We start from the raw sequence: 20393 nt of genomic DNA, 5'->3' as shown, positions 1-20393 counted from the left end.
GTGCTTCCAATTCTGTTATGGTTTTTTATGTTTATATATGGTAATATTACCATTGTTGCTGAGATACTCCCCCTTCTCAACTACTTAATCCTGACATCGCTGTTACTCTCTTTCTAGTTGTATCTTCTTTTACATACTGTATAAGGAAGAAGTCCTGTATCATATCCATATAACTACTGCTGCATTTATTTACTATATGCTCTGCTTTGTCTTAGGTACCTTAAGTCTCCCACTTTTGTTAACAGTTTGCCTTTTGCACAACCTTCTGGATTATAGCTGTCATTTCATGCCATTGTTCAAATGGTCTAGAGAGTGAATTCCTATCAAAAGTTTACTGTCTTTGTGGCCTCCAGTCTTGAGTAGTAACAATAATAGATGTTAAAGATAGAAAAGACCTGACAGATCATTCATCCATTTCCTTGCAAACTCAAGATTAAAGCAACTCCCTGCCCCAATCAAGGAGCTGACTCCCGATACCTGACTGGCAGGTGGGCATACTTACTAATATACTAACAAGAAGATATTTCCTTAGTGTACAGTAGTATGTCCTCTGTTAATATTTCATCACTATCTGTGCTTCTTACAAAGTTAGAGTGCTATTTCTAGAACTTCCCTTACGACACACTATTTCTTCCTCTTTCCAATGTATTTTGACTTTTATAAACAAATTGCAACCTTCAGAGTTTAAGCCCCAGTGATTTTCATTTCAGCTGCCGTGTTTGTTATTTCCATAATATTCAAATCTTTTATGCTCAGATATTTCCAGTTCTCTTTTTCACAGTTATATATAGGCATCTTTAAAACTTCTCTTGAAAAACCTTCATATTCTTCTTCTTTTCTGTTTCCCTAGATGTCTGCCCTTTCCGCACTAGCTAGCAAAAGATAAAACTTCCCTTGTGAACTATGCTTTAATACATTTTTTGCTAGAGAGGTGCGAGCACGTTTTCTCTGCCCAGCTATGGACCCATCTTTACTAGTCTTACTATACCTGCACATACAGAATTTTCTACATTAACACATTGCAGTTACTTTCCTTTCCCCCCTGAAACCACTTACCAAGCAGAGCATTGTTGCTCAGTTGCCTGTACGAAATTAAAATATAATTCTTGATCTAAAACTTAGTTCCTGCTCGTGGCAGCCAATTAAAAAGGCTATTAAAAGCAGTTTAATATAAATAATACAAGGAGAAATTTAATAAAGAAAGTTATGCTGGTGTAGGGAACATCACACATTTTTATATTACCTGAGGTGATAGAAATCTGTACTTTGTTCTGTTTGCCCCCAACCCGTTGTTAATTTTGTTAGCCACAACAAGCAGATATTAACTGTGTCCATTATATAAAATGTGGTGCTCTTCCTCTGCCTCTTCTGAGTCCAAAGATATGACAGTAGAAAAATAAGGCTTTTTATTCAGAAAGAGAAATATTATCAAGCTGCTACCTAGACGTTTGTATCTGATAGAACAGTATATGTTTGGAGACGAATACAATAGAGTAGGAAATGATAAAATACAGAAATTCTCTGTGGGCCCCTGGATCTGAACATTCAGAGACTTTGGATCTGGAGGTGAATTTTGTAGGTTGGGTTCATGTTTAGTAAAAATAAAAATAAAATCTGTTTCTTTGCTGCAACACGTTAGCCACAAACATGTTCCTGTGTCATGTGGGGGATTTGAAGACATTTGTATCTTCGTATCTCTCCTCTGAATCTCTCTTATCTGGGTTAGTTTCTGGCAACTTTTGATTAGCACCCTCCAAAGACCAACAAAGAACTGATGATGATCCATGGTTTATTCAGTTATCAAATGCTAATCAGTTTCTTTCTAGCAAAAAAAAAAAAATAATTCAATTAGCCAGTGACAGGTAAAAAGTTAAGTATATGGAAAAATTGCTGAAAAAGATTTTATTCCTGTTTAATTTTTCCTCTGCTTTCTCATCAGTCCTAAAACCACTGATTTGACTCTAATTAATTTAATACTGCTAAACATTCCCATATTACAATGGTGTCCAGACTTCTTCTCAGTTACAGGTGGGAAAACATCTTAAATTAGGCCCAAGATCACATGCAGTGGCAATGCCATGATTTAAACCCAGTCTCCTGATCCCAGTCCTGTGCTCATCCCATTAGATTATGCTCATACCAGTTTGATTTCTCTCTCTGAGTTGTAACCTGTTGCCTCCATGCCAATATTTTCATAGTTTTCATATGCTCAGAATGCTTGCAAGTGAAATTGAAGTTGAACTAGGTGATTGGTAACCGGCACATGCTCCTAACAGGATTGTGTTTTTGTCAACAAACAAGTCAGAATCTGCAACATGTGGATCATAGCCTTTATAATATAATCCCATGTCTGACATACGAAAGTCAGTTCTATACCTCAGGCAAGGTAGTGACTTCTTACTTACAGTCAAGTCTTTCAACTGCTAATAATCAAGGTTCATAGTCAAATTTATTGTTATCTTTTCTTTTGCGTGGTGACAGCAACTCTGAATTAGTTGGCACAGAATAACCACAGAATAAAAAGTGACACACTTTCTCCCAGTTACTGTAGACCACTTCCTAAATAAGCAATTTATCAGCTAAATACAAAGGGGAGCTGGAGACTATTAACTGTCACAAAATACATTTTCATGAAAGAATTTAGAGGAACATTAAATCCTCTTGTGAATGTCACAATATTGCTAATTTGAGTAAAATATGGTATAGGGAGAAATAACAGTCTATATTTTAAAGCTATCAGAGTGAAATTCATGGCAGTGCAAAGGATCAAACAAGGGCTGATGCACACTTAAGGCCTTGGTGTGAAATTCACTTCGCCTCTATAAAACCTGAAAAATTGAACTTTATGCCACACTCCTCTCCGTCCCCTTAGCTGAAAACTTCTCTTCACAAGGGAAGTAGGTGAAGAAAACTTAGTTTCTGCATCAGGTTTCACCAGAGTGCAAACAGGGCAAAATAATAATGCAGGTGAATTTCTTTTCTTTTGATTCTGGCTGCTAGAACTAATGGCATCTATTTGCACAGTACACTCAAAGTGAGGGGGAATGGCTGAAAAATAGGGACACTCATAATCAAAGGAATCTAACAGACCTTTCTAAAATCACTGGAGTTGTCCATAACTGGGCTTACTGGAGAAGTATATATATCCTTGAGTTTAAGGGTTAATGAAAATTTCTAGAGATGCAGAGCTGCAATGCTGAAATCCAAATACTAAAAATATTAAATCAGTTCACCCATTACTGACATTTCCAAGACAGATTTGAATGAATTGAGCCCTTTCAAACCTGTCTATTGTAGTTACTATGCAGCTAATAGCTCTCCTAGTAAAGTGCTAAAACACGTATCTCCACAAGCTAAAGGTAAATGCACCATATTCATACCATTTTGTCTTTTTTTATCCATTTTACCTAGTTTATATAGCAGTTACAAAATAGCATAGAGATCTTCCCTACAGATATTCAGAGACTAGAAAATTGCACTTGAACATATACTATTCCTTGTCAGCTATTCTTTAAGTACATTCTCTGATGTCTGTTAGACACTCATAAAAAGATGGAGAAGGCCTGGAATAATGGTTTTACCTTTTTTTTTTTTTTAAGGGGGAAAAGGGCTGCTAGAATAATTCTATTCCTATACTATGGTAGAGTAGACAACTAGGTTCTTTTCTAGTGGTTTTGCTTTGGATTCTCTTGTTTTCAGGAGGTACACCTCTGCAATGTGTAAAGCAAAGTCTAGCTTGGTGCAAGGTAGATGTGCTGACACATGTTTGTTCCCAGATCTGTGAACTTTTATTTCACTCAGGTCATGCTGGTGAATTTATTAAGTTTACTAATGTTTCCTCAAATGACAATTTGTTAAAGTAAATCCTCCCATGTCCCTGTCTTGTAGGCAGGATGATTTTTATGCTCCAACTCAAAAATTAGAATTTTCACAAACCACTGCTGATCTGTTAACAATGCTGGAGTGCCAAACCTCCCCAGTGCTTAAATCGTTAAAATAATCTTTGTCTTTTTAAAAATTCTTCTTTGATTTTAATAATATGGGGAGCTAAATAAGAAACTACTATTCCCAGCAAGTAAAACAAAAAGAAAACAAAGTACCTAACATAGATAGTCACTCCTTATCAGACATTTTCATTTTGAAATGAGACCCACAATAAGTCACCTTTGCTACCTAGGAGTCCACATATTTAATGCAATGTAGAAATTAACAAACCAGGAGAACTGAAATAAAAACTACTACTTTATTTTGTAGAACTGATCAATGAAATTGTTTTTAATTATTCACTTTATTAATATAACTTCATAAGCAAACTTTTATGAATGAAACAACATTCATTCATAAAACCGGTTACCCCAATAACTGGCTAATTGAGTTTCACTTTCAATCCAATTGCTGCTTAAATCGCTGAAACTTACACTGTTTCAACATTGTAACTTCTGCTCACTGTTTGCCATTCCTTACACTTGTCCATATTGTAACTCAAACTCCATTTTAACTTGTCCCAAACTCCATTTTAAAATGCTCACTCAGTTTTGTAAAAGCTTGCTGCAACCTTCATTTTTGCAAAACCCTGCTGTAATCTTATTAGTTTAGTTTAGATGTGTGAATGAGGTATGGATGGATGATGGAATCAACCTCCAGCCCCAGCCTGTCCTGATGAAATAAAGTGTAAACACCCAACGGCTGAAGATGCAGACAACAGCCCTGACAAAGTAAGAGGAGTCCACCCTCAAAAGAAAAGAGCAAAAGTACAATTGAAGAAACATCAAAGCCAGGTCTTAGGCTGAAAGTCATGTCTGCAATTGAAGGGTGATCAATCATACCGAACCCAGAGGCAGCGTGACACCGCAAGAACCTATAGACTCTGGATTCAAACTAAAGCCTACAAAAAGGATGAGTGAGATGGAAGACTTTGAAGGGTAACATTCTGCTGCCAACATGGAAGGGCATCGCTGCATGGCCAACAGAGACCCAGCTCTTCCTTGTGCCTGGCTTTCCTGGACAATTAGCTGCCACAAGCTACGAACCCAAGCTACATGCATCCGATGAAGTGAGCTGTAGCTCACAAAAGCTTATGTTCAAATACATTTGTTAGTCTCTAAGGTTCCACTATTACTCCTTTTCTTTTTGCAAATACAGACTAACACGGCTGCTACTCTGAAACCTGTCATTCAGGACTGGTAACTCTACAGCATCTGCAGAACCTGTGTGTGTGTATGAACAAACGTGTGAATGAATGTGAAACTGAATGAAATGTTATAGTTATAATTGACTGCCTACTATGGTTCTTTTTGTATTCACAATAAATGTGACATTTTGTCTTATCCCCTTTAATAAGATCCTGCTAGTTTTTATGTTATTGGTATAACACTTTCTTTTTTAACACACAGCTTTTACAGTAATTTTTAAAAAACTTTTCAAACAAAAGCTTTCCCTACTTCATTTTATGCAATGGCTTTCTGTGCAGTTGAATAGCAATTTACGTGTAACTCCTGGGCAGAACACCTCAAATCAAGATCATAATCACTGACATTATCACCTAAGAACCGTAATGTTTTTCTTCCTTGTTTTCACTGAGACACAGCTCAAAGGGCAAAACAACTCTTCCATCTCCATAAACAGAAATCAACAAGGCCCAGCTATCATAAGTAAACAAAACATCTTCGATGCTTCACAATGATTGCCTAAAAGGCTAGACAATAAAAGTTCCCTCAAAGTTCTAACATTGACTGTGACTGAATGGGACTCAATGACAACATTATTTCTCCTCCTCTTCCTCCTCACAACCACTTTTTGAAAAAAGGAAGCTGGCATGAATGAGTAATATTGGAGTAAAGTGTTCAACATGGTGCTCATTAGCATCAATGGGAGTGGAGCTCCCATTATGAGTCCAATATACTAAGCTCAAAGCTCCTCTCATTGATAACAGTTTAACATCAGTAACTCCATTGACTTCAGTGATCTATACTGGTTTAAATGAGAAGAGAATCAGAACTACTATCTGGAATACACACTGTGATAGAAAGTGTTACCAACTCTCATGGTTTTACTGTAAATATCACAACATTTGTTATTTTCTTAAAGCCATGGTCCTGAATCAAACTGTTTATGGAAGAATCTCACCTTTCTAGTTCTCATGGTTGCAGAGAAAAGCTTGAAAACAAACCCAAACATACCCCAAAGGCTCAACAATCAGAAGGCAAATAAAAAGTACCAGTTTTAAAAAAATCTCATGATTTTTAAATCAGTCTCATGATTTTGGGGGCTTGACTCATGAGTTTTGAATGTGTGGGGATGCCAATACAGAGTAAACCTACTACCCCAAAACAGATTCACAGTCACCACCAGCTGCTAAGAAATAGTGAGAGAAGAACTTTCCATCTGTAGGTGAGGCCCTTCCATTTGGCTGCAGGAATTAATCTAGCAGTTAGAGACTGGGAGGAGGGGGTACATGGAATGGAAATCAAACTTCTGTTGCTACACCAGTATCTGGAAAGGGAATTTACCGGAATTTAAAATCCTGACTACAGGTCACTATCTACTTTAAACAACCCTCCCCACCATCCCCACTTAGTCTCAGTAGGAGAGGATACGGCTGGTCAGAGAATCTGTACTCCCCAAAAAAACTGTGCCTCCCCTCTTGCTTCATCCGGCTGGGGGCATGTTGCTCAATGGACCAAAAACCAAGTATCTGCCACTCCCAGGAGGGAGGAAAAGGGATGAGAGCACTGGAGGTAAATGAGATCTGGGATTTTCATTGGTGGATCTTGTGCCTGTATAAGGAGAAGGGGAAGCCTGAAGCCCTTGTTGGTAACCTCTACTATCTGGGCAGCGGGAGGGTTAGAGGACTCAGAAGTGAGCTGAGTCCTGAGAGACAGGGCAGGGGGTCTATCCCAAATGATTGGTTATCTGGTGGGAGCCCCATAATCCCACATCAGATCCAGGTAAATGCCTGGTGTATGAGAAGGGAGGGAATATATAGTCCCTACCCATGTCAATAAAGCTGTGGCCTGCCGCCTAAAATCCATTCCAATGTCTGTCTTTCATTCACCTATGTGTCCTAATCACCATGATAGTTGAGGGTTAGAAGCTATTAAAAAAAAACAACCTGTTCACTGTTCAAACTAGAAACTTTAGTAGACAGCGGAGTAATTACAACAGTGTCTGCGTAGCAAGAGCCACACAGACTTCTGAAGGAGGTGAGGCAGAAACTTGTGAAAAAATGCCTGGGAGGCAATAGGAGTAATGTTCTAAACCGGGAATAATGCCAGGTGGCTTTGGGAATCTGCCTTCTAGTGGTATCTGAAACAGAGAGACGTAATCTCAGCATAATTTCATAGCGGGAAAAGGACTGCAGTTAGGCTACAATTCTAAAAATAATTCAAAGCTAATTACATAGATCAATTTGCAACCATGCCAAAATAAATAAATGAATAACAGAAACAATTAATACATATTCTTAGTTTGCCCAATCTTGCTCTTATTTAACTCAATGGGCATTTTCCCACGAATTTTAATACAATTTGGGAATAGGACGAGTGTTTCTAAACATGATTTTTCAATGATACATTGAATGTAAAAACCATACACCTGTTGAACATCTACTACGCTGTATTTAAAAGCCAACCCAGGACGATATCTCCAATTTGTAGAGACCGGATTAGTATGATCAGAAATCTTTGGTATTGATAAGCTAAGCACTTGCATCAAGCAGTTATCTCAAACAAAGAGCTGAAATTTTGCAAGTTTTTCTTCTTTAAAGGCATACTTTCTGGTTAAAAATATATTTAAAAAAAATAAACATCCATACCTGTGTTGCTTATAACATGGTGGAAATTTAAACTGATTTTTTCAAAAATGGAATGTACTTTTCACCATTAATGTTTGCTTTTTGCATTTAGCTCAAGTTGGCCAAGAAAAGAAACCGGTCAGTTTCACTTTCCATATCTCATCACTAGCACCATGCTGCCATTTTTTGATTGCATTGCCTGTAGATTAACATATCTAATCCAAACAAAAACCTGTTTTAATTGGATTTTTTTAAATCAGAGGAACATTTCTATTGAATTTAAATTTGTTAAAGTCAGATAAAGTGATCAGGTTAAATGTTGGGCCTATGGTGTCTTGACAGTATCCGTTTAAAATGTGAGAGATGGGAGCAAGCAAGGTCTCCTTGCCATTCTTACCTTCAGTTTTAAAGAGTTAAGCTTCTCTTCCCTTAGATGGTCTCTTAACATCTCTCGATGGAGCCTCTCCTGTTCCATTGCAAATTCTCCAAGGGAGTACTGGCGCACACTGTTGTGACGTGTGGACATGCCCAATGTGCTTCCTCCTTGGCTCGGGACACTAGTGAAGCCTTGCCTTCTTGTGAAGTAGTAGACAGTAACACAGTTAAAATGAACATTCTTTGTCCTTTTCCGCTTCTCCCTCTTCAAGATCGATGAAGCTAAAATGGAAGCCAGTTGTAACATTAATGAAAAACCTGTTGGTCACATAGCAAATCTTTACTTCTCCGAGTAGTCCCACTAACTTTAAATCAAATGGGATACTCACACAAGCAAAGTTTTGCAGGATTAGGTCTCTTGTGAGAGGGGTATTATTAAAAAATAACAGTAAAGATAAAACATTTGCAATAAACATTTTATATGAGACAATAGAATTTGGCTAATAAATATATGACATATTTCTTACTCAAGTTAAGCCAAAGTGTTTAAACAAAGTAAGGAGTCGGACAGCTTCTGTGTTTGCTTTCACTGTTACAAAACCATACACTTGTGAACACTGTCATCTATTTTAAGAGCGGAGATAGTGTTGGCCAGGACACTCTGGTTAGTCCACACTCTTTTCACAATGTTTTATCTTTCACGAGGAAAACAAATGAAGATCGGAAGAAACCATCTCAGTGTAACTTAGCACCTGAAAGACACTGGCCCACTGACTTACACATGATAAAATCCCATTGATGTCAGTAGCATTGCATGACACAAGGCAGGGGAAATGTGACCCAATTTCTCACACAGTGTAATATAGATCTACTGCTACTGTGTCTATAAGAGTCTAGCTGAAGATTTCTAGTATTTTATAGTTGAAATTATTGTCCCTCTTTTTAGGAGTAAGGGAAAATGCCAAGCACTTTCAGTATTCCAGAAAAAGAGAACGGAGCTTTGGAAAACACTATGAAGCAACATTTTACTGTCACCCAGGGACCTAAAAATCCGTAATAATAATGGGAAACCTGTCACAGGATGATACTATATAAATAATACTGATTTACAGCTACACTCCTCTCCTTTTTCTCCACCGATCCCACTGATGCTGCCCAGTGAACAGCTCGTTGTTACATGTGAAGTCAGTGCTAAGCCTATCTCCCCTCTTCTTTTTTCACCCTTCCCTCACACTCTTCTCCTTTTCCTCCTTCCTTAATTCACTTGCATACAAATGTAGCTCTACACGATGTGCACTACTTTAAAAATGGTGCCACAAGTCTTGTTCCTATCTTTAAATATTTGTTTTTTGTTGTACAGATATTTAGAGATTCCTGTAATGATATTCAGTAGTTGACACTCACAAGTGGCTGTGGTTGGCCGTTAGAGCAAAATAAGAGCAACAAACTAGTTCCTTGACTTTTTTAAGATATGACAGTTTATTTGATTTGATTTGAATTATAAAATGGCTATAGGAAATCAAAAAACTAGATGATGTGTTACAGCCATGCAATTTAGATACAACAATTGCATGAGGTATGATATGAGAAACCTATCTGTCAGAAAAAATAGAGTAGTGGTCCCCAAACTGTAGTGCGCACCCTCCTAGTGGGGAGTGGAGGAACATGCAGGGGGGTGCAGTGGAGCCCAGGAAGGGAGTGCCACCCAGCCCCACTCTGCCCCCAGCTCCACTCTGGCCCCGCCCCTGGCGCCAGCTGCTGGCCTGGCGCTGCTCCCAGCCCCCAACCCCCCCTCCTCACCACAACTCTTTTGTTATGGAACAAAACATTTGTGATCAGAAATAAAAACAGAACAATTCTACATGAGGAAATTAACAGACAACAAAATAAAACATTTTTCACCCTGCTTAAAGAAGTAGTGCTAAGAAAAACTGACTTTTATTAAAAAGATTAATAGCCTTGTTAACAAAAGTAAACCTCTCATATTTCACACACAGACCCAAAATATTGTGAGGTCCAGTAAAATATACTTCTCAAGAAATGTTCTTCAGATGTGCTACATTTAATTGGCATAATATATAACCACTGAGTACAATGCCAGAGGCCCTATATTATTTTACAGAGGATATTTTATTACTTTTTTTTAAATTGCAACTCTGAAACAACTTTATAGTGCTATGCCAAAGATAGGCAGGATGCAAATACGAAGATCTCTGTTATTAGTATAGCTGGTCAAAAAATTTTCAATGGGATAGTTCCACTCCTCCTCAGGAAATGCAATATTTGCTGAAATCAAAATATTTGCAGGAATGTGTTGATTTTAACAAAATTTTTGACTGGAGAAAGTTGAAACAAATCATTTTAGCTTTCTAGTATAATTTTGATAATGTTGAAACATTTTAACTTTTATCAAACTGATCCATTGCATTTACTTTATATTATATTACATTAAACATTATACTGTATGTAGAATTTTATCTAAAATCATGTTTAAACATTATCAAAACAAAACTCTTTGCCTTACTGAGATAAAACTATTTAATGAGATAAAACAGTTTAATGAGAGATAAAACAGTAAATTTTGAAATTTAAATTTTTCATTCAGATTCAAAATGAAAAGAAATTTTGAAATGTCACAATTTCCTGCAGAAAGGACATTTCGTTTTCCAACCAGCGCTAGTTATCAAGCTGGAGCATCCGGGAAATCCTGCTCTCAGACAATGAAAGGAGGAGTCATGTGGGCTGTTCTGGGATTGGTGGCAGGGAATCAGTGGAGAAGCACTGATATTATCTTTCATCCTTAGCAGTGGTTGCACTCCTGCCTCCCAACCAAGTAAACAAATGCAGTGTTTACAGCTACCACAGGAATGAAACAACAACAGGCTAGGTTAAAGATTAAAATAAAATAGAAAGAAAGAAAATTAAAGATATAAGGTGGAAAGTAAAAAAACATTTTACTTAACGAATGACTTAGAACAGTGGTTTTCAACATGTGGTCTGCGGATCCCTGGGGGTCCACAGACTATGTCTATGTTTTCCAAAGGAGTCTGCACCTCCATTTGACATTTTTTAGGTGTCCAAAATGAAAAAAGAAAATGTACATGTCCATAAAGTGCATACACTAAATATATTTGATTACATGGTTGTCACACACACATCCCTAATAGAGCACGCTCTGCTGGACACACACCAGGCTGCTGTGCTGGGTCCAATCTGCAGGATCTGTGTGGTCTCATTAGGCTGCAGCACTGTTTCTCCCCTTGATGTCTTTGGCACATCTCCTGAGCACAGGTGCTCTGTCTGTTATACTTTCACAGAAATGGGACCACATGGTCCAGCAGCCTTAGGCCCCGAGGATCAGTGCTAACTCCTCAGATTCCTAATAGCTCACACACACCCTCTCCCAGAACTCCATCCACATGGGTACTCTGATTTACACTATGTTTCAGGGACATGTGATAGCAAAATGCAAATTGGCTTTATAAGGGCTCCTAAACACAATTACTTTTTACTTAGATAGCACAAGAGACAAAATAATAAATACATTTCCCTGGCTCAGTTTCCTCACCACTCTGGAGAGTTTTTTGGGCCTGGGCAGAATCCTCTAAGGAGTCCAGGATCTCTCCTCCTGCACTTGCCTTCTCTTCCAAATTATGAAGTGAGTGAATCAGTCTCTGCTCTGTGTCCCACACAATTTTATGTATCCCACCGCCACCACCATCTGGTTTCCTGCTGCTGGGGAAATTCCATTCTCCAGTCCTCAACCTCCTGCAGAAAAGTTAGGGCAAACTAGCTTCCCCCAGCCTTCAGAGATCCTATTGTTCTCTGTGGGTCAGGTCTGATCACTAAGAAATAGTCCTTAATGACAGTCTCTTCCAAAGACCAGACTTGTAGGCTCTTCTCCCTGTGTCATCACCTTTTAGAATTTCAGTCCAGCATGGAGGTAAAAACACAACAGAAAAAGCAACCAGCCCCACACACAGTGTTGCCAACCTTCATGATTTTTTCACAAGTGACATGATTTTGGCTGGGGTTGGAACCAGTCTTGTGATGACAAAAGAAGCTTCAGCCCTCTAGCAAATTTGAGTCCTCTAACTGTCCCACCTGCCCACATCTTGGGGCTGAATAACCAATCAGAGCTACTGTAGGCAGAGCTTTCCTCCCCACCCCCTTCTAGTTATCTGAAGTCATTCTTGTAGGAAGGGATGGGGGAGGAGAAAGCTAATGGGTCCATCAGCTCAAGGGGCTCTGCCACCTATCCCCCTGAGCAACAGGATTAGGTGGCACCTCTGCTCCTCCCCTGCCCTGTAGTACCTCGCCTGGGAAAGGGCAGAACGGGGTGGGCTTGCTGCAGCCCTCTCTCCAGGCCTAGGAGATATGGGTGAAGAACTCCAGGAGGAGAGATGTGATTGGGTGGCTTACCTGATGGGTGGGCTGAACTGATGGGGGAGGGGAATGAATGGAGGGCAGAATTAATTGCTGGGCAGGGACTGGGGAGATGTGGGAGTGAGAGCTCCTTCAGCAAGGACCTAAATCACTTCACCCAATAAATCCGGGAGAGTGGGCAACACTAATTGTCACATACACACTGGGGAAGGGCAGGTGTAGTTCAAAAATAAAGAGACCAAAAACGTATACATTTTTTACACACACACAACACACACAAAATAACAACGTGATTTTTGGACCAATCTGACTTTTTATTACTTTAGATTTTTTATGTTTTGAGGTCAGCAATACTGCACATTCCAAATAGTTTGACACAAACATGCAGGGGCCCCAACATCGAACAGAATTCGTAAGTTGTACATAGACAGATCCCCCAAATCAACACAGTCTTTAAGCATTGGAACTACAGTGTATCAGGGGATTAAAGTTAAGGAAATGCTTTTACCCATGGGCACTGGGATTTCCTGACATTATTGCTTAGTGGCAAGAATACTGAATGAGGGGCTCACAGGAGTAACACTATTCTTGTTTCATATATCTGTTGTCCTCTTTATTAAAAAGCACAACTTGTCTATTTTCACCTCCTTATACCCCTTGTGCTGAGGCAGGATCGAGTAAACCTAAACCATTCCTGACAGCTGTTTGTCCAACCTGTTCTTAAAAACCTCCAGTGATGCCAAGTGCAGTTTTATCCACAGTTAAACACATCTTAATAATTAAAAGAAAATGAAAAAAGACAACAGCTCATACTATACAACTAACTCTAATATCACAAGCATCTTTAGCTCTTGTGAATATAAAAAAGAGAAAAAATATATTTTTATGGAATGTCAGATTTTTGTTAAAAGGCAGATAAGAACCATAGTACATCACTACAGAGTATAACTTTGTGCTTAACTATATAACCAACTACATCCATCACATCCAACACCATATATTTAAGTGTTGGGAAAAATTAAGTGTGCAGGAAAAATTAAAAATTCACAACAGGTGTTTAGGTATATTAGTTTTTTGGGACTAGGGATGGTGAAAGAGTTGGCAGTTGTTGGTTGCTTGGAAACTGAGTACTAACTGGTCCTCCTATATGTTATTCAAAGCAGAACTATGTCCAGGCACCTTGAGCTACATGAAAATGCACCAGTACAAACTCCAAAGGAGCAAGTTCTGATCTTATTAACGTAAGATCCAGATTAACTCCATTACTCCTTATTTACACCAGTGCAAGAAAGAGACCAGCTAAATTCTTTCCCTTCTCAGATGACTTTAGCATCATTGGATCTTTACTGGGAAATGCATATTCTCTCTCTCTATATATATATTTCATTATTTGGGTTTCTGTCTTTTTCTACTCATATTAAATACTGAAACAGAAAAATCCTCACATTAACAAAAAAACAACAGAGATACCTTCAGGCAGAAATATTAACTGCAAACAGAGATGGGCTAATTCAGAAAAACGGATGTGAAAACCACTCCTCCTCCCACACACTCCAATTTTGGGAAAGTTCAGGTCAGTGACTTGGAATTGCCTTTGTAACAAGTCTAAACTACAACCCAAATCCTAAATCACAAGAATCTGGGGAGTATTTGAATCTAGTACTGAACCCAGAACAAAGAAACTAATAGAATCATAGAATATCAGGGTTGGAAGGGACCTCAGGAGGTCATCTATTCCAGCCCCCTGCTCAAAGCAGGACCAATCCCCAACTAAATCATCCCAGCCAGGGCTTTGTCAAGCCTGTCCTTAAAAACTTCTAAGGAAAGAATTCCACCACCTCCCTAGGTAACGCATTCCAGTGTTTCACCACCCTCCTAGCGAAAAAGTTGTTCCTAATATCCAACCTAAACCTCCCCCACTGCAACTTGAGACCATTACTCCTCCTTCTGTCATCTGCTACCACTGAGAACAGTCTAGATTCATCCTCTTTGGAACCCCCTTTCAGGTAGTTGAAAGCAGCTATCAAATCCCCCCTCATTCTTCTCTTCTACAGACTAAACAATCCCTGTTCCCTCAGCCTCTCCTCATAAGTCATGTGTTCCAGTCCCCTAATCATTTATGTTGCCCTCTGCTGGACGTTATCCAATTTTTCCATATCCTTCTTGTAGTGTGGGGCCCAAAACTGGACACAGTACTCCAGATGAGGCCTCACCAGTGTCGAATAGAGGGGAACGATCACGTCCTTCGATCTGCTGGCAACGCCCCTACTTATACATCCCAAAATGCCATTGGCCTTCTTGGCAACAAGGGCACACTGCTGACTCATATCCAGCTTCTCGTCCACTGTAACCCCTAGGTCCTTTTCTGCAGAACTGCTGCCTAGCCATTCGGTCCCTAGTCTGTAGCGGTGCATGGGATTCTTCCGTCCTAAATGCAGGACTCTGCACTTGTCCTTGTTGAACCTCATCAGATTTCTTTTGGCCCAATCCTCTAATTTGTCTAGGGCCCTCTATATCCTATCCCTACCCTCCAACGTATCTACCTCTCCTCCCAGTTTAGTGCCAACCAATAATAACGTGTCTACCATACAGATCCAAGTCTCCTTTGCCACAGAAATAAACTGTAATTGTTAAATAATGATCTAAATTGTAGATAAATTAATAATGGAATATGAGACTGTTACACAGCATTAGCCTCAATGGACCTCAGTAGACAAATAATACGCTACACACCCACACAACTCTATCTTTATACAGCCTGATTTTGGAGTCTGTGCCTTTTCATCAGTCAGTGAGATTATGCCTATGTAAAACAGGTCTAAAACAGAGCCCTTGTGTATATTTAGAAACTTCCCAAAGATAGAACACGGAACTCCACACTCAGGAAGAGAATTCTAACTTCAACTAAAAATAACTTCTGGAGAGGGACTGTGAAGCATGCCTCCTAGTTTTACAAAATCCTAGCTTGAATGACATTTTCAGCCTATAATGTTTCTCAAACACTTCTTATTGAAAAAGGAGTAGTTCTTTGGTTACTAAACATAAATAGTCTCTGTTCTGGCTGAAATCCAAGGCATAAGCACTTTCCTCTGCTGTCTCAGCTATTCTCCTGATGTCAAAGACACATTAAAAAAATGTTAAACATATGGCTCCTCAGCAGAATGCTAGCAGTCTTACAATCAAGAGGGCAATGCAATTCATTACCACCATCATAGAAATATTTTAGGGACATGAAAATCTCAAAACTATATAAAGCCCATTTGATTAAAATTCTAGCATAGTGACAGAAGGAGACATTGCTATTCATAAACTCCACTAACTTATTTTCGTGCTTTTTACATATTCTCAGTGCCATATGAGCCACTATGGTAAAAAGGATTAACACCATTCTCCACCTGCTCCATGACTTTCCCACACAGCATTTCATCAAGTCTAACAATATAGAACTGTCAAGCCTAACATATCATGATAATCCAGGTCAGAATATCACTTTCAAGAATAATAATAAATTTTAAAAAAGTCCAAGTCTTTTTAGCAATCACCCTAGAAAGAAAAACTGGGCAAGAGTTCATGCTCTTGAACTTTGCCCCTGCCCTCCCTCCACCCCACAAAAAGATGTTTTGATAAGAACAGATTTAAAATTTTTATTAAAGTTAATATTTCAAATCAAATTTAAGAGGGAAGGTACTGTACATCTGGGGTCGGGCTTGGGTTATGGGGGATTGCAAGTATTGGTTACAAGGTTCACAAGGTACATACATATCACATAACCAGCATAGCTCCAGATTGGGGTGTGGGAGTTTTTAAAGTATCAGTGGATAAGTAGGCTCTGGTACGCCACCCATGGAAGGTATTAAGAGTCCAAGTCAGTACTGGTGTACAGAATAAGTACATGGATGGGGTGCATCCGTGACTTCTTCAGGGAAAGAAGTGGGTTATTTCCCTGGTCAGCATTGTCAGTTAATCGACCTGGTACTGGCAGTGTCCCATGATGTGTTCCGTACAGATGTGTCTGGACCACTTGATGATGTCGGACACCATGAGCTGTCTCATGAGCCAGGCATAGCGTCGACCAACTCTGCACGCTCTCAGCACCAACTCATTGTGGGGGGTCCCATGCACCCAGGGCTCCCACGATCAGGGCGTAGATCTAGACCTTGTAGCCCTGGACTCTCAGGTTGTCGGCCAGCAGGGTATACTTCAACACCTTCTGTGTTTGGGCCTCGTGGAAGGCCGGTGACCTGTTTTCAAATGGCACCGTGATGTCTACCATGAGGACCTTCTCTTTTTCTGCGTCGGGCACGACGATGTCAGGTCGCAGTCGACTGTCTGTCCCGGGGATGGCGGAGTCAATGGTGATCTTCCCCAGGGATGGTGGGATGGCTTTCACCAGCTGGTTCTGGATGGCATTGTGGTGGTGCCACCAGGCTCCAGAGTGGTATCTGCATCCACACAGGATGTGAGGCAGGGTCTCGTTGGTGTAGCCACACTTCCTGCAGCGCTTGTCCCGGTTGCCATGGCGGATGGCTCCGTTGAGTCGGGCCCAGTGGACCAAACCACCAGTTGGCGAACGTGGTGAAGCTGCCCCTGGGGAGGAAGTGGTTGCTGAGAAGAGGCTTGAGCCCACAAGACCTTCCGTGTTGTTAGTGGGGGTGTAGATAGATGCTGTGCATCCATGGAGGCATCAACTACATAGTGCAGAGAAATTGGATTTATGTTCAGCACATCAAGAAGGCCATATCCATTACTGCTTGATTGTGCAGGACCCAAAAGGGAGCCAGATCGGGGGAAGAAACTGGGCATGACTGAGGCAATGGTGATAAGCCCTCATCCATGCTATAGAAATGCAACCATTTCTGCTCCTTCTAATAGCACTGCACTGCTCCACCTCTAACCTAATAAGACTGTCAACACAAAATTGAGCAGGCTTCTCATATCCCTAATGCACTTTCCCCTCTCTTATGCAGCCAAGTTCAAGATGTGCTCAGTCCAGAGAGGTTCTTCATGAAAATGTTTGCCTGATGTCATAGTTACAGATGTTAAGTTTGGAAAAGTCCTCTGAAAACATGTAGTCCAGGCTCCTACATAAAGAAGGACCTTTCTTTAGCTTTTCTGAGGCTTGAAAGCTACATGTGTCTCTGGTGCGTGATGCTCTTGAGTCTGGGGGTGTCAGGTGGAAAAAGTTTTGGGGCCGAGAGGGCTAGTTTGAAATATGGAGAGGTTAGGAAGAAATAAGACAAGTTCTCATTTGAACTGGTCAGAAATGGTTCTCCCCTCCTGTGGAAAACTTTGACAAAAGTGGAAAAATATATTTTTGTCAACATTTTCTGCAGAAACTTTCACCTTTTTAGTTGAAAATCAAAATTTTACAGCCGAAAACTGGAACTTTTCAGGTTTCAGAGTAGCAGCTGTGTTAGTCTGTATTCGCAAAAAGAAAAGGAGTACTTGTGGCACCTTATAGACTAACCAATTTTTCAGTTGAAAAGTTTTGATAACAACTTGAAATTTTCCATAGAAAGCAAATACTTTTCATGAAAAAATTAATTTAGGTAAAAAAAAAAGGAATTTTCTGCCCCCAAAAGGGAAAAATGTTGAACAGCTTTTGTTCTCAGCCTATGGGATAGCGAATGTGGTATTTCTGAGCAAGAGGAGGTTGAGCTGGGCTGGAGGGAGCATGGAGAGATGTAGAGCTGGGAGGGGGTTGGTTTGGCATGGTTGAATATGGAGATGGGGAGAATAGAGTGAATTGGTGGTAATGTGTGCGGATAGGGTGAGAGCAGTTGGGACAAGGACAGTGATGGGGTCACAAAGGGATAAAAACTACTTTCTCCCACACTGCCTTTACAGTAAAGTGTCTCAATATTTCTACTCTAAATGGGAAATACTGTGGGAGAGGGAAGAGGGTGCCCCTTTGTTCCAGTTTTTCACTTTGAAAACGTGATCAACCTACAGGTCCACCACTTATTCTAATCATCAGCTGTCATTACTGGATGGTTATTATTGTCCTGGTCATAGTTTCCTGTTGAGTAAGAAAACAGGTTACCACCATGGATCCTAGTGGGATTAATTTGAAGGTAAAGTTTAAGAATTCTTATATTTGTCACATTTGGGCTTTAATTAGTGTGAAAAATAATATGATAACAAATCTGGTGTTATATTTATAGACACAACTAAAGATGCAGGAATGTGAATGTTTCATTTTATTTATTAAAAAGATTATTAATGGCCAGTATATGCGCTATTGGCTTATGTCTGCTCAAGCACAATGTACCAAGTTATTAATTACAACACAAATAAAAAAAAATCTTCAGTGAGGCCTGTTGAGAAAAAAAAATACAGTACTATATTCTATGCTTCAACTGACCATTAGATCAGATTTCAAAAGATTCAGAATCCCAGTAGTATGGGAGATCTTAATATTACAGAATGGGCAATGCACTAAAAGCTAGCATATGTGAGCCATTTAAATACAGTTGTGATCCATTTCATCCTCAAACCTTTCATCCTCCTCAAACCTTTACATCAATTTCCAGAACATCTTATTCTTCTCAATAGCATCCTCTCTCTCTCTCTCTCTCTTTTTTTTACTTAAACCAAATCACATTTTGCAGGATCTTTCTTTTCCATGTGAAAGAATGTCTAAACAGACTATGCAACTTGAAATCTACAGGTCTGATTGGCAATGGCTACTCTCATGTGACTCTAGTCCTGCAATATATCATTATGGTTGTATATTGTGCATTTCCTTGGGCATTGTGATCTATCCTGCTTGGTCCTGCTTTGAGCAGGGGGTTGGACTAGATGACCTCCTGAGGTCCCTTCCAACCCTGATATTCTATGATTCTATGATTCTATCCTTCTCTTCCAACATTTCAGTAACCTCAATAATTACTTATTTCAATACAAGGATGCCTCAATTCATTTAGCCACCCATTCATGTACATTTTCAAACATGTTGTTGCATCTGTTATACTTCCATCACAGGACTTTTGTTGCAAGTTATTTAAGGCAAAGAATAACAAAACCCTCTCTGATTTCTGTCAGAAACTGTCTTTATGATCACATAAAGTGGTGAAATTCACTAATATTTTAGAGGGGAGATTTTCTGCTGCTGTACTGAGACTGCAGCCTATCATGTCAAACAACGTCGTCTCATTGTTTCATTGTATTCACCTTTCTGTCTGTATCCATTTGTTGTCTCTTGTCTAGGTAGCTTGTAGCTCTTTAGGACATAATACATCTTTTTGTTCCGTGTTTGTACTGCACCTAGCTCAATGGGGTTGGTCCCGCTGCATGACTAGTTTCCTAGGTACTATGATAATGAAAATATTATTAATAATAATAATAACAGTAGGCAAACAAATCCCCTTGAAAATATATGGGAGTTGGGTGCCTAACTATCCTTTACTGTCCATCATTTAAAAAAAAAAACAAAAACAAAAAACGGATATCAGGCAGGACATTCCCGAAGGGAATCCCATCTTCTTTCAATTTATAGGAGTGTTTAAGTTTAGCAGAGTGCTTCTTCAGTTCACTGAATTTATCTGCAGTCATTTTCTTGAATTTCCTCTACTTACTAACATTATCCAGATGAACCCACTGTTTTAAAAACAATCATATTAATCTGCTCTATCTTTGAAAACACTTCAAAATATTGGGATTTCACAACATGCTAATACATTTTGCACCAATGCTAATGACAGGACGTTATCAATCAATTACCAAACATGGCTGCAGGTAATACAGATGATTGCACAATGCCATTAAAAAGAAAAAAAGTTCCTGGTTTTCAGCTTCACCTTCTAAATATTTTCAAACCCATACTGAACTAGCATCACCA

At 39.4% G+C, this 20393-nt stretch overlaps 1 protein-coding gene across 7 annotated transcripts in view; it reads right to left on the bottom strand.

The window, feature by feature from the left end:
• The window catches only part of CSRNP3 (cysteine and serine rich nuclear protein 3), a 161141-nt gene that overhangs the window by 17240 nt on the left and 123508 nt on the right, over positions 1 to 20393 (bottom strand). For all 7 annotated transcript variants that reach the window (XM_073305688.2, XM_073305694.2, XM_073305690.2 and 4 more), the window contains one exon: positions 8190 to 8449. In XM_073305688.2, coding sequence (XP_073161789.2) covers positions 8190 to 8449 — 260 coding nt within the window. The remainder of the gene's footprint in view (positions 1 to 8189; positions 8450 to 20393) is intronic.

This window comes from Lepidochelys kempii, chromosome 11, assembly GCF_965140285.1.
Source record: "Lepidochelys kempii isolate rLepKem1 chromosome 11, rLepKem1.hap1, whole genome shotgun sequence".
Classification (NCBI taxonomy): Eukaryota; Metazoa; Chordata; order Testudines; family Cheloniidae; genus Lepidochelys; species Lepidochelys kempii.
This window is presented reverse-complemented; position numbering and strand designations above follow the sequence as displayed.